Raw genomic sequence first — 15,344 nt, 5'->3', positions numbered from 1 at the left:
CAGTATAAATACTGCTATATAAATATTGTATACAGTTCTGTAGCTGATATAAAACTCAAACCCTGCCTGCTAAATATCCTGATTTTGAATTATTGATCAACTGCAGATGTTTGCGATAGGACAGAACGTTCAGTACGGGTTGTGAAAATGATGTAAGATGTAAAAAAACGTACATTGTAGACGGCAGTTTTAGCATTGAGGAAGAACAGCTCCACTGTCGTGTGCTCTTTCAGCAGAGAAATGGTCTCGATGTAAAACCTGTGAGGCACAAAATGGCATGTTCACATTTCATTAAAAACCAATAATGCGTTGAGGAGAGGCACGCTGAGGTCAGCGCTTTCAGGAACACGATCATCAAGTGGGCATTTAAAGTGCAGTGAAATTTTCCAAATGGCAGTTCATTCATCAATGATGACGTCCCGTACAGTCGGGTCCAAAAAGCCCGAGTGTGCTACCAAGAGCTGTTTATATTTCATCAGACACTGATTCTCGGCTTTCTCCGTTTTCATTCGGGAAGAATTTATTATTTAACACAGAGACAGAGACAGTGTTTATTTGTGTATGGGAGTCAAATCTCTCTCAATATCCTGCTTTACTTTATAACACACAGCGTTTCTCATTTTCGGTGACATTACAGCACTGTTGGAGGCTTGACTCTGATTGGTCAGAAGGTGTTGATTAGTTTTCTATAATGGTGTAAAAACGTGGTTTTCTGTAGGATGTAGTCAGGGAAGGTAAGTGGCAGAATCACTGCACCTGATATCAGTTAACCTGTGTTTTGTGTGTCTTCCCCAGTGACCGCGCCCTATAAAAGGAGAGAGAGAGCAGAGGAAGGGAGCTCTCTCATAGATTTACATAGAAGACTAGATGCCTCGTCCCTGCTGCCCGTCAACGAAGTCGAACGTCCGCACATGGCGGCCATCTTACCTCAGACAGCTGGCTTACCTATTACATTGTGTTGGTAGCGATATGTACTTTTCAGATGACCGTAACTTCCTCAAATTTCAATCGATATTCAAACGGTTTGGTTTGTTATATATAAAAAAACAAACGGAAGTATGTATTTATGATATTAATGATGAATAATCATTTTATGTTTTAAAAAAATATGCATAGCTTGGCGAAAATATTTCAGTCTACTACAGACTGTAAGACAGGATGCATGCTGAAATTCCTCTGCTGTGAGAAGCCGAACACTGCATACTTATGGATAACTGCAGCCTTAGGACAAATAACCATACAATTTATTTCCAATTTTTAGTGAAAATATTTTTACATGTGATAGGGCCGTAGGGGAAGCTAAAGTTAAATAAACAGCTTACTCACTTCTGAAACTTCAGAAATACTTCATCCACCTCAAAAACCTAATGCACTCACATCACAGCATAATAACAAATGTAAACTCACATCATAGCATAATAACAAATGCACTGCCCGAGTAAGTAATAGTATAAAACAGTGACAGCGACTCACGGTAGTTTGTGACAAAAAAGCATTTAATTAATCCGCAAGGGTGTGTCTTAGGTCCTAAGCTGTTTATATTGTACATTAATGACTTATGTAATGTATCATGTATAATGAAATGCATTTTATTTGCTGATGATACAAACATCTTTTGCGCCGGGGACAATGCACAGCAGCTTATGGAAACAATCACAACCGAAATGAATAAATTAAAAAGATGGTTTAATGTAAACAAATTGTCACTGAATTTGAGTAAAACAAAGATTATGTTATTTGGAAAATATAAGTCGAACCCTCAAGTTGAATTGAAAATTGACAACATAACCATAGAAAGAGTTTATGAAATAAAATTTCTGGGTGTGATTGTTGATCATAAAGTCTGCTGGAAACCGCATATTAATCATGTTAAAGCAAAAATAGCAAAGATTACTGCAATTTTGGGGAAATCAAGACACATTCTGGACTATAAATCACTACATACTCTGTATAATGCACTCATACTTCCATATCTGAGCTACTGTGTGGAGATATGGGGTAATACCTACAAATCTAACCTGCAGCCGTTATGCACATTACAAAAAAGAGCAATACGAATCGTCAATAATACGGGATATCTTGAGCATACAAACACATTATTCGTAAAAGCACACACTCTGAAATTCACTGATCTGGTTAAACACAAGACTGCACAAATTATGTATAAAGCAAGACATAACCTTCTTCCGGGTGAGGTACAAAATACGTTTATGGAAAGGCAGGGTGGGTCTAACCTGAGAGGGGAAATGAATTTTAAGAGAGTAAATGTTAGAACAACTCTGAAAAGTATGTGCATAACAGTCTGTGGGGTGAAATTGTGGAATGGTCTGGATAATGAGCTCAAAAATAGCACCAACATAAAACTGTTTAAAAAATTATATAAAAACATGTTAATAAAAATATATGAGAATGAGGACAGGCAGACTATATAGGTGATGATGAAATTGAAAGTAAGTCTGTGACTGGTCTTCTTGTATTTAGTGTATAGTTATAGGTATGTGTATATGTATGTACTGTATATATGTATTGTATGTGTGTCTATATGCATAACATAAGTATCTGTATATATGATTTGATTTGGTCGATATTATACCATGTCGGTATGTTTTGGTATGTTGGTATGTTTTCTTTTTTGTTTATTGCTTTTGTTTTCTTTTGTATATATAGTTTATTATGGTGGAAAGTGACATTTGATTAGCGGTGGTATAGAGGGTTAGGATTGGATAAGTTATTACTTCTTCCTAATCCTTTCTGAACATTGTTATGTTATTGCCTTGTGGCTACGCTATTCTGTTTGTTTATGATGATGTTTTGATTATTGTATTTTTTATTTAAATTTTTATTTTTATATCTTTCTTCTTTATTGTTCAGAATAAAGTAATCAATCAATCAATCAATCAATCAATCAATCAATCAATCAATCAATCACATGTGGTTATACTTCCAAGGATAAAAAGATATCTTTACATTTACAAAAAGAACATTCAAAGCTGATTATCATGTCAAAGTCAATATATGTTAGCACAAAAGATTGAAATTTCATTTGACTAGGCTCCAATGTGCAGTTAAAATAAAACTAAACATACTGATATAAACATCTACAATTAAAACACACAGACACACACATCATCTTGTCATCAAAGTCAGTACTTTGATTTCCTGTAAATAATAATGTGAGTGCTGGGCTGTGCTGTGCTTGCGTAAGTCTTCATACCCCTTGTCTGTGGTAAGATGGCCGCCCTGTGCGGACGTTCTGGAATACGCGGTGAAGAATCTAGACTTCTATGTAAATCTATGAGCTCTCTCCCCAACCAGATGCCTTGTGTGTGTGCGTGCGTGTGTGGCTGGGAGAGTGAAAAATAATCACTGAAAAGTGCAAAATAAAGAGTTTTTGGAAACTCAGTTCTGGCCTGCCGTACTTCTGTGCTCCACCCACCCGCTCGAATTTCTACAGTGGTGCCGAAACCCAGGATTCGGAGCACAGAGGAGAACAGCCCCATGGAGTCCTCCCCCTTCGCGGACCTGATCCATGCCCTTGCCACGGCCCAACCGAGCCAGCACTAGGTGCTGGTCGCCCTCCGGAAGGAGCAGGAGCAAAGGTTTGAAGCCCTGGTGCTGGCGCAGCAGGAAGATCGTCAGGCGTTCTAGCACCTCCTCGCATCAGCGGGGTCCACCACCTCCACCGCCGCGGGCCCTCCCCACCTCACCCTAACAAAGATGGGCCCGCACGACAACCCCGAGGCCTTCCTCACACTCTTTGAGCAAGCAGCAGAAGCCTCGGGGTGGCCGGTGGAACAGCGCATGGCGCGCCTCCTCCCCCTGCTAACGGGTGAGGCGCAGCTGGCCGCGCTACAGCTCCCTGCTGACAGTTGGCTGGTCTATGCAGACCTGCGCCGGGCCGTCCTCCAGCATGAGGGGCACACCCCAGAACAACAACGACAGCGCTTCCGTGCTCTGTGCCTAGAGGAGGTTGGCCGGCCGTTCGCGTTTGGCCGGCAACTCCAGGATGCCTGCTGGCGGTGGCTGAGGGCTGACAACCGTGACACCGAGGGAATTGTCGATCTGGTGGTACTGGAGCAGTTCATTGCTTGACTTCCTGAAGGGACCGCAGAGTGGGTCCAGTGCCATCGCCCAGCGTCACTGGATCAGGCCATCGAGCTGGCGGAGGACCATTTGGCGGCTGTTCCGATGGCAGGACAGCATGTCTCCTCTTCTTCCCTCTCCTCTCTCTCTCTCTCTCTCTCTCCCCCTCCCCTTCTGTTCCTCGTCCTTGCCCCGTTCCCCCACCGCGGAGGCGGGGGCTGGCTCCACCCCAGCCGGCCCGCCGCACCCGCCACACCCGCGGTGCCTTCCCGTTTACCACTTCCGTATCTGTCTCTCCCCCCCCCCCCCCCCTCAGGTGAGTGAGCCCTAGAACGCCGGTGCAGAGAGAGAGCCCGGGCCGGTTTGCTGGCACTGCAGGGAGCCGGGGCACCTCCAACATCAGTGCTTGGTAACGGAGGTGGGCGCGGTGGTCCGGATCCCTGACGCGCCAAGAGCCGTCCTCAATCGGGCCGGAGCGTATCGCATACCGGTGAGTGTCCAAGGGGATATGTATCAGGCGTTGGTGGACTCCGGCTGTAATCAGACCTCAATCCACCAAAGCCTGGTGCAAGACGAGGCATTGGGGAGAGCACAAGTGGTGAAGGTATTGTGTGTGCACGGGGATGTTCACAACTACCCTTTAGTGTCAGTCCACATTCTATTTCGAGGGGAGAAATTTAGTGTAAAGGCGTCGGTTAATCCTCGCCTTACCCACTTGATAATTTTGGGGACTGATTGGCCGGGATTTCGGGAATTAATGACTCATTTAGTGAAGAGTGGGGCCTGCCGTAGTTCAGCAAGGGGAGGTCCCAGTGTAGCATTGGCAGGAGCAGCTGTCACAGAGCCTTCTACATCATCACTGCGTCAGAGTGAGGAGCCGCCGGCTCCTCCTCCCTCTCTCGGGGAATCCCTTGCGGATTTCCCGTTAGAGCAGTCGCGAGACAAGTCTCTGCGGCATGCATTTGACCAAGTGAGAGTAATCGATGGTCAAACGCTCCAGCCAAACGCCACCCCATCCTTCCCCTATTTTTCCATTATGAAGGATAGATTATACCAAGTGACGCAGGACACTCAGACTAAGGAGCAGATCACGCAGCTGTTGATCCCAAAGATCCGCCGGGAATTGGTATTCCAGGCGGCTCACTTTAATCCCATGGCTGGACACTTAGGGCAGGATAAAACACTAGCCTGAATAATGGCCTGGTTCTATTGGCCAGGGATTCGCGGTGATGTCCATAGGTGGTGTACGGCGTGGTGCGAATGCCAGTTAGTAAATCCAGCAGCCATTCCAAAAGCTCCTTTGCGCCCTCTCCCATTAATCGAGACCCCGTTCGAAAGAATTGGGATGGATTTTGTCGGGCCATTAGATCGGTCAGCACGAGGGTATCGCTTTATTTTAGTTCTGGTGGACTATGCAACGCGATACCCGGAAGCAGTGCTTCTGTGCAATATCTCAGCACGCAGTATTGCGGAAGCGCTCTTCCGCGTCATCTTCCGAGTTGGAATCCCCAAAGAGATTTTGACTGATCAAGGCACTACGTTTATGTCATGCACACTGCACGAACTGTATGGGTTACTAGGAATTAAGCCGATCCGCACCAGCGTTTATCACCCACAAACGGACGGTTTAGTCGAACGGTTCAATCGCACCCGAAGAAGTGTGCGATTGGGCGGGTGGAAGTACGGTATCTGGGCTTCCACTTGGGCAATGGGCAGGTGCGTCCCCAAATTAATAAGACAGCAGCGATTGCGGCCTGCCCGAGGCCCAAGACCAAAAAGGGGGTGAGACAGTCCCTGGGGCTGGCTGGCTACTATCATAGGTTTATACCTAATTATTCGGACGTCACCAGCCCGCTGACTGATCTTGCTAAAAAGGGGGCACCAGATCCGGTCCAGTGGACGGAGCAATGCCAGCGGGCTTTCTCTGAGGTGAAGGCTGCACTGTGTGGGGGGCCACTGTTACACTCCCCTGACTTTTCTCTCCCCTTTATGTTGCAGACGGATGCGTCAGACAGAGGGCTGGGGGCTGTTCTGTCCCAGGACGTGGAGGGGGAGGATCGCCCAGTGCTGTACATCAGCAAGAAGCTGTCGGTGCGTGAGGGCCGCTACAGCACGATAGAAAAGGAGTGCCTGGCCATCAAGTGGGCAGTCCTCGCCCTCCGCTACTACCTCTGGGACACCCTTTTACCCTCTGTTCGGACCATGAGCCCCTCCAGTGGCTCCACCGCATGAAGGATGCCAACGCGCGGATCACCCGTTGGTATCTGGCACTCCAACCCTTTAACTTCAAGGTGGTCCACAGGCTGGGGGTGCAGATAGTTGTGGCAGACTTCCTTTCCCGTCAAGGGGGAGGGGAGTCGGCTGCAGGCCGGACGACTGCCCGGCCTGAGTCGGGCAGTGGGGGTATGTGGCAGTGGGGGCGTGGTCAAGCGTCGGTCTGTGAACGGAGGGCGGAGTCAGGGAAGGTAAGTGGCAGAATCACTGCACCTGATGTCAGTTAACCTATTTGTGTGTCTTCCCCAGTGACCGCGCCCTATAAAAGTAGAGAGAGAGCAGAGGAAGGGAGCTCTCCCCCCAACCAGACGCCTTGTGTGTGTGTGTGTGTGTGTGTGTGCATGCGTGTGTGTGTGTGTGTGTGTGTGTGTGTGTGTGGCTGGGAGAGTGTGAATGTCACTGAAAAGTGCAAAATAAAGTTTTTGGAAACTCAGTTCTGGCCTGCCGTACTTCTGTGCTCCACCCACCCGCTTGAATTTCTACAATATATAATGTAAGTACAAACTAATAAAAAGTGTTATTCTTTAGTAAAAAAAAAGATGGTAATTGATGTCCATTTGCTGTGGTTTAAAAGGGAATAAAACACTTCAGGACTTGTAGAAGATAATCAGCTTGATGGTGGTTACAGTAAGTCTGCTTCATCACATTTCTAAGTGTGTTACGGTACAACTGCCCTTATAGGAAATTAATCAACACTTTCTGACCAATCAGAATCCAGAATTCAACACCGATGTTTGATCAGGAATAAAGAAGGAAATTACTACGGACCTAACCAGGAAGTTAAGGGCGATGGGTCCAGTCTTCTTGGAAAAGTCATGTTCCAATACTCTGCGGTCCAACTGCAGCCATCTACACTGTCCCCTAGGAGAGCAAAGGACTGTGGGAAATCTGACTGATGTGTGGATCGTAACATTTACATCACATACAGTATGATGTTTCATAGCTAGACGTTTTTATAAGGAAGTAAATTTCAGTGCCCTATAGGCTATCCTATTCCACTGTCTAGAATTACATGAAGAATTATCAGTTATCAGAAGTTAGCTAGTTAGTTTTATCATGCAATAGGTCTTTGATTTATTTCCAGATTCTGATTTTTCTCACACTACTCAAAATAATAATACAAATAATTTTTTAAAATTTAAATGACACCTTTCTCACACTCATGCTTGTTTCTTGATAATTCAGTGGCTGCTTACGTGTCATCAACGAAAGTGAATCCAAAGTACTCTTTCTCTTTCAGGTTGAAGTGAGATGAGACTAAATCCAGAAGTTCACGGGACAACAGCTTCGGCTACGGATAAACAAAAATTACTTCTGTGAGTCGCAGCATTCATTTTACTTCATTTATATTCATGTTACAGTTCATATTAACTATCAACTTTTAACTATTTTCCTGATTTTCTGAAATCCTGATGGAAATTAACTTTGTTTGGGACGCCTCCTGATGTGCAGGTGGATGGGGAAAGAATAGACAAAGGAAATGCACTGAGTCAAAATGTTTAAATACATAAATAAATCAAGTGTTCTTTCCCATTAAATGTGTAAATCTGTGTATTTAAAGGTGCTATGTGTAAGAATTTGTAAGAGTTTAAAACATAAAAAAAATTAACCAAAATTATCAACAGAATGTGAAGAAAGCAGTCAGTGAGCTTGGAAATTGTCAAAGACCTCTATGTATCATGTTGCAGAGATTAGCATGCTAACTACCATGCTAACCATGGATCATGCTAACCAGCTATCCCCAAGATTGGATGCACTGTCTGTCTCGTAATACCACATTGTACCTCAAGAGGCGATAGAGAGTCAGTATAGCATCCAGGCTGTCCTCAGTCCAAAATGAGAGACGATGTCGTAGCACATGTGATGTCACAAAACGCAGAAGTCACTGTACGGTTAGACCCACTGAGTTGTGAATACACAAAATGCCACAAAAATACACATCTAAAATACACTACCCTACCAAAAAAAATTGCGCACTCTAATATTTCATTGCTCTGTCTTTAGCTTTGATTACAGCATACGTTCGCTGTGGCGGTGTTTCTGTAAACTTATGCAACGTCACAACATTTATTTCAGTCCAGAGTTGTATTAATTTTTCCCCGAGATCTTGTGTTGATGATGGGAATCGAACCACTGCATAAAGTCTCCAGCATCCCAAAGACTCTCCATGGGGTTAAGGTCGGGACTCTGTGGTGGTTAATTCATGTGTAAGATGATTCCTCATGCTCCCTGAAGCACTCTGTCACAATCTGAGCCCTAATTTTATTCCCGTGCCATCAGAGAAGAAAAACTCCATTGATGTGATGATGACGTGGTCATTCAGTACATTCAGGTCGTCAGCTGACTTCATTTTAATGTTGCTGAGTCTCGACCTGACCAACTGAACCAACCCCAGATCATCACACTGCCTCCAGAGGCTTGTACAGTGGACACTGTGCACAATGGGGCGGAGCTTAATGAGCTTCCCTTCTTACCCTGACACGCCCATCACTCAGGAACAGGGTCAGTCTGGACTCATCAGACCACATGACCTTTCTGCATTGCTCCAGAGTCCAGTCTTTATGCTCCCGAGCAAACTGAAGCCTTTTCTCCTGATTAGTCTCACTAACGAGTGGGTTTCTTACAGACACACAGTGGTTTAGTCCCAATCCTGTGAGTTCTCATCCCACTGCGAGTGGAAATTATCTTAATTTCACTATTAAACACAGCCGTGAGTTCTACTGTCAATTTTTTTTAACAATTCAACTTCCCCAAGTATTTAAGTGATCTCTGATCATGCTCAGTCAGGAGGTTTTTCCAACCACATTTTTTCCACAAAGTTGACGGTTCATCACTCTCCTTCCAGGGTTTAATATTGTGTTGGACAGTCCTTAACCCAATTCCAGTAATTTCAGTTCAGATCTCCTTAGTTGTTTTGTTTGCTTGATCCAGGCCAATAATTTGACCTTCTGAAACACAGGAACATCTTTTCCATGAGCACGGGATACAACTTCCAACATGTTTGTTTAAGAAATGAGAAGCGACTCACTGCATCAGTTCGGGTTAAAAGATTTGAAACACAATCACTGCAGTAATTATCCAATCAAAGGCTCTTATGTATTCGCTTATTTAAATCCAAATGGCGACTTTTTTTTTTTTTTGGCCAGGCAGTGTAGGAAAGAGCTGTTTTGTTATTCACTATACACGTAGATTCAACGGCGGCACGGTGGTGTAGTGGTTAGCGCGGTCGCCTCACAGCAAGAAGGTTCCGGGTTTGAACCCAGCGGCCGGCGAGGGCCTTTCTGTGTGGAGTTTGCATGTTCTCCCCGTGTCTGTGTGGGTTTCCTCCGGGTGCTCCGGTTTCCCCCACAGTCCAAAGACATGCAGTTAGGTTGACGTGGGGCGGCCTTGGGCTGAGGTGCCCTTGAGCGAGGTACCGAACCCCTGACTGCTCCCCGGGTGCTCTAGTGTGGCTGCCCACTGCTCTGGGTGTGTGTGTGTGTGTTCACTGCTTCAGATGGGTTAAATGCAGAGGATGAATTTCACTGTACTTGAAGTGTGCATGTGACGAGTAAAGGTTTCTTCTTCTTCTAACAAGAAATCAGAGTCAGTGTCTTACAGACTACAGAAAGCTAAAGAAAAGGGAAGAGTTGTTGTTGCAATTCATAGAAACACCTGGAATCCAGACCCTGAAACGTGGGTTTACAGTTACCACATTGTAACAGATATGTTAGATTTTTGGAGAAGGGAAAAGAGAAGGAAAACTTCCTACCGGGAGGAACTGAGTTGCAATGCCAAGCAGCAGTATTTGGACAAGCTAAAGGGATCAAACTGAAAATGAACCTCATTGTTGTACAGTATGTGCTGTGTTTTCAAAACCGGATTACTCAACAACACTTTGAGAAGCAACTAGTATAATCCGAAAGAGTACGTTGTGCTGTTTATATGATACTGTATGTGGTAAATCGTAAAGCGATGGCAACTTCAGGACTTGTTTAACTGAGAAGGAGGGAAGTTAAAGATGGGTGAGGAAATGAGTGAAGATAGTTCTTTACAGAAGCTTGATCTGTCTTCATAACGTGATTGCGTCAGTATGTGGAAATGTCACTAGCATCGTTACAAAAGTCCGGTTCTGCTCTTTGTTGTGTTATGTGTTTGATATCTATGCAGCGTTGAGCTCATGAGTAATTCAAACAAGAGTAATGGGTGTAGAGATGGACGCAGAGCTCCATGCAGATTGTAACTATGATTAAATTTGATGTAAATTCAAAATGATTTTTCTCACAAAACACTTCATTGCTTAGACAAATAACTAGCATTGTTGGAAATGTCAAGTTATGCGATTTCAAATGTGATGTGCTTCACTTAGCAATTGAACCGAGAAGAACGGACGTGAATTTGGACATAACCTTCGTCAGTCAGGTTCGGGTGCATACCGTATCTGCAGTGTTGCCAGCCGTAACAGTCTCATGCACAACTGATGCTCGAGTTACTGTGGCTGTTTTCTTGCTAAACGTGAGCTAAACATTACAGGCATTTAGCAGACGATCTTATCCAGAACAACAGGACCCTGACAAACCCACAGCAGTGCGCAGCAGTTGGGAGTTAAGTGCCTTTCTCAAAGACACTTCAGCCATTCCTGCTTGTCCAGGGAATCAAACCAGCAACCTTTTGGTCCCAAAGCTGCTTTGCTAAACTCTAGGCCATGGCTTCCTCATGGACTGTAAGTGAGCTATAATGTAAACGATAGGTACACGTGACGGCACATGTGATGATTATAAGATAGCAGATGGTATGATCTTGACCAGCTCTCAGTGTCAGCAGATGTGTATTCATGCCTTAGTGTTAGTTCGCAGTAGTGCTGGAGTCAAGACCACCTAAACCAAGACCAGGTCATGATCAAGACCAGAGTGTATTGAGACCAAGACAAGACCAAGACTTTGAGGGGTTGAAATCAAGTCAAGACCAAGACCAAGGCAGGACGAGACCGAGTCAAGACCAGAACCAGACCAGTGAGTATGAAGGGGTGGGGGAGGGGTGATAGCCATTAATGGGAAGAACATTGAATTAGCAATGAGTCACTTTATTAGTTGCATTTGAAACCGGAAGTTTTACATCCAATCACAGTAACGATATTTACAAATAAATCAGACAAAACACAGGCAGTTTAGTGAAATCTCCACAGCTGTGGTCTTGAAATAAAATCCAGAGTCTCTATGTCTGAGACCGAGACAAGTAAAAAAAAGTCAAAGTCCCTCTCATGCCAGGATCTGGCCTTCTCAGGCAGTCTCCTGTCCCAGTACTAACCAAGTCTTTAAGGCGTATGGGTGTGGTGCCGTTTCCATAGCCCTCGGCCTCTCGCCTATACAGCTAGGGTTACAGTCGGGGGGGGGTCCTCTGGAAACCACGAGAGTTTGACTTCCCCACTTGCATCTGTACTGCAGTGTGCCTTGCCAGACGGTAGTAGGTACCATTTTTATGATGGTCTTTGGTATGACCTGACCACGAGTAGAACTCGCGATCTCCTGATCGAGAGGCGGACATGCTAACCACTGGTCACCGCCAACTCGCAGTGAGACTGAGACAAGATCGAGTAAAAATGTGCTCAATTCTGAGATGAGACTGAGACCCTCAAAAAATGGTCCTGAGACCGGTCTTGAGTTCTACAGCACTACTTAGTAGTTGGCTTTTTGTTTTTATAGAATTGATGACCGTAACGTTAGATTGTATGAACCCAGTAGTGGATCAGCTAAAAAAAAATAGCTTTACGCTATATTCAGTGTGTGATCATTCTGTGAGAGTGGTGGTGACGGTGCATTTGGATGAAGGACAAGGAAGAGGAGGAGGGACTGTGCATTTTCTTGCTTCTTACGATACAGGAGGACACCCCAACTTTCTGGTGATATACTGCCCCCTATTTGTTTGGAGTGTGGAGAATGAAATAATGTAAATTCGAGCATCCCTTTTACTCTGTTTAGTGTCGTGATTTGGTGTACAGTGTTAAATCTCACCTGAACCAGCAGCTCCAGTTTTCTGTTGTCCAGAAGCTGAACTTGGCACATACGTCCCTCTGTCATCTGTGGGTGAGAAAAAGACAGACTGGAAAAAGCTGATATAATATTTCTAGGTTCATAGACGATCGATGAACTGAAAGCAAAAACAAAAAGTTAAAGTTCTTCCCGTGCCAAGACCTGGTCTTCCCAGGCAGTCTCCCGTCTCAGTACTAACCAGGCCCTTAAAGGGGAACTGAAGTCATTTTTAAACTTGCTTTATTTCTTAATTAACGTGTTATTCAATCATGTTTTCGGTTTTATTAACCTTATATTGTGACTCGTATTGGCATATTATATTGCACTTATCGGCCTTTTCGGTTTTTAGCCATGTTGAATGTAGTTCGTATGGTCCACGGCAGGCATCGCTTATCCGTGCGATCTTCACGAGACTTGTGTGAGACTTCAAACGTGAAGTGTCAGCACCACCATTTTGAAAACTGTTTACACAGCAGCCAGATCACCATATCATTCCAATTTAGATTAATTTCGAGATTTGCCAGCTTCATCAGTGATGGAGTGTCAGTCCTGCGAGCTGTGGAGTGTGCACCTGAAGGTGCGCCGAGTGGACTCCAGCACACGTGCCGTGAAGAAGGAGCACCTGAGCTCAATTAAGGAACTATGTGTTTGCCTATTTAAGGACTGTGTTGATGCATTTGCATCATGAAGTATTACGATATGCATGTACACTTTACCGAGCCTTTCTACCCGTTGTCTTGAGTTCCTGTTTCACGATCCTTGTGCCTGTTTCTCGTTCTTGTCCTCGCTTAGCCTTTGATGTCCTGTTTGCGCCTTGACCGACCCTTTTGCCTGTATTCTCGTTTGTGATCGAGCCTGCTGTTTTGGATTGTTTGCCTGTGTATATATTGTCTCACTGTATATATATTCTGCACTTTATTAAACTGTATACTTCTGCACATACATCCGCCTCCCTTGCGTATGTGACATGGAGATTATTCCATACGACTTCGAACCAATGTGGAGTAGAGAAGCGTTGGAAAGACAACAGGATAAGGACGAGTCCATTGCGCTGGTATTTACATCATTACTGTCGCACAATTAAAATGTGCCAAATCAGGCGGCTGGTGGGTTTTCAAAATAATAAATACATGCATGTATTTTTGTGATAAATCCATGGGCGCATTTCCCACATAATCCTCACTAAGGTTTCGGACAGCACTACAAAATGGCGCCCCCACTATATAGTGCCCTATATAGTGAGGAGGGAGTGATTTCGGACACAGGGAAAACTTCTGGCTTGATTACATCAGCATTCGAAAGAGGGCGTGAGCGTCTTTTGACAATGTTGGCAGATGTTGGTCACTTTGATTTCCACTGTACGTTTTACTTTCATCCTACGATGTCTCACACAGGTCTCAACGAATCTCGTTTACGGCCATTGCTTTGACATATGGACTGATATATTACAGAGCATATTTCAAACACTCATAACTTGCTATAGCAGCGACAAAATACAATGGTGCTTGAAAGTTTGTGAACCCTTTAGAATTTTCTATATTTCTGCATAAATATGACCTAAAACATCATCAGATTTTCACACAAGTCCTAAAAGTAGATAAAGAGAACCCAGTTAAACAAATGAGACAAAAATATTATACTTGGTCATTTATTTATTGAGGAAAATGATCCAATATTACATATCTGTGAGTGGCAAAAGTATGTGAACCTCTAGGATTAGCAGTTAATTTGAAGGTGAAATTAGAGTCAGGTGTTTTCAATCAATGGGATGACAATCAAGCGTGAGTGGGCACCTTGTTTTATTTAAAGAACAGGGATCTATCAAAGTCTGATCTTCACAACACGTTTGTGGAAGTGTATCATGGCATGAACAAAGGAGATTTCTGAGGACCTCAGAAAAAGCGTTGTTGATGCTCATCAGGCTGGAAAAGGTTACAAAACCATCTCTAAAGAGTTTGGACTCCACCAATCCACAGTCAGACAGATTGTGCACAAATGGAGGAAATTCAAGACCATTGTTACCCTCCCCAGCAGTGGTCGACCAACAAAGATCATTTCAAGAGCAAGGCTTGTAATAGTCGGCAAGGTCACAAAGGACCCCAGGGTAACTTCTAAGCAACTGAAGGCCTCTCTCACATTGGCTAATGTTAATGTTCATGAGTCCACCATCAGGAGAACACCGAACAACAATGATGTGCATGGCAGGGTTGCAAGGAGAAAGCCACTGCTCTCCAAAAAGAACATTGCTGCTCATCTGCAGTTTGCTAAAGATCACATGGACAAGCCAGAAGGCTATTGGAAAAATGTTTTGTGGACAGATGAGACCAAAATAGAACTTTTTGGTTTAAATGAGAAGCGTTATGTTTGGAGAAAGGAAAACACTGCATTCCAGCATGAGAACCTTATCCCATCTGTGAAACATGGTGGTGGTAGTATCATGGTTTGGGCCTGTTTTGCTGCATCTGGGCCAGGACGGCTTGCCATCATTGATGGAACAATGAATTGTGAATTATACCAGTGAATTCTAAAGGAAAATGTCAGGACATCTGTCCATGAACTGAATCTCAAGAGAAGGTGGGTAACGCAGTAAGACAACAACCCTAAGCACACAAGTCATTCCACCAAAGAATGGTTAAAGAAGAATAAAGTTAATGTTTTGGAATGGCCAAGTCAAAGTCCTGACCTTAATCCAATGGAAATGTTGTGGAAGGACCTGAAGCGAGCAGTTCATGTGAGGAAACCCACCAACATCCCAGAGTTGAAGCTGTTCTGTACAGAGGAACGGGCTAAAATTCCTCCAAGCCGGTGTGCAGGACTGATGAACAGTTACCGGAAATGTTTAGTTGCAGTTATTGCTGAACAAGGGGGTCACACCAGATACTGAAAGCAAAGGTTCACATACTTTTGCCACTCACAGATATGTAATATTGGATCATTTTCCTCAATAAATAAATGACCAGGTATAATATTTTTGTCTCA

The 15,344-nt window shown here is 44.2% G+C and overlaps 1 protein-coding gene across 1 annotated transcript in view; it reads right to left on the bottom strand.

The window, feature by feature from the left end:
- frmd4bb (FERM domain containing 4Bb) overlaps nucleotides 1-12,413 on the bottom strand; it is a 76,109-nt gene extending 63,696 nt beyond the window's left edge. The window contains exons 1-4 of the mRNA XM_060938607.1: nucleotides 12,348-12,413; nucleotides 7,554-7,648; nucleotides 7,126-7,218; nucleotides 174-258 (exon numbers count right to left, since the gene is read on the bottom strand). Of these exons, the coding sequence (XP_060794590.1) occupies nucleotides 174-258; nucleotides 7,126-7,218; nucleotides 7,554-7,648; nucleotides 12,348-12,413 (339 nt within the window). The remainder of the gene's footprint in view (nucleotides 1-173; nucleotides 259-7,125; nucleotides 7,219-7,553; nucleotides 7,649-12,347) is intronic.
- Nucleotides 12,414-15,344: the final 2,931 nt, after the last annotated feature.

This window comes from Neoarius graeffei, chromosome 13 (genome assembly GCF_027579695.1).
Source record: "Neoarius graeffei isolate fNeoGra1 chromosome 13, fNeoGra1.pri, whole genome shotgun sequence".
Classification (NCBI taxonomy): Eukaryota; Metazoa; Chordata; class Actinopteri; order Siluriformes; family Ariidae; genus Neoarius; species Neoarius graeffei.
The sequence above is the reverse complement of the archived record's forward strand: the minus strand, read 5'-3'. Positions and strand labels throughout refer to the sequence as shown.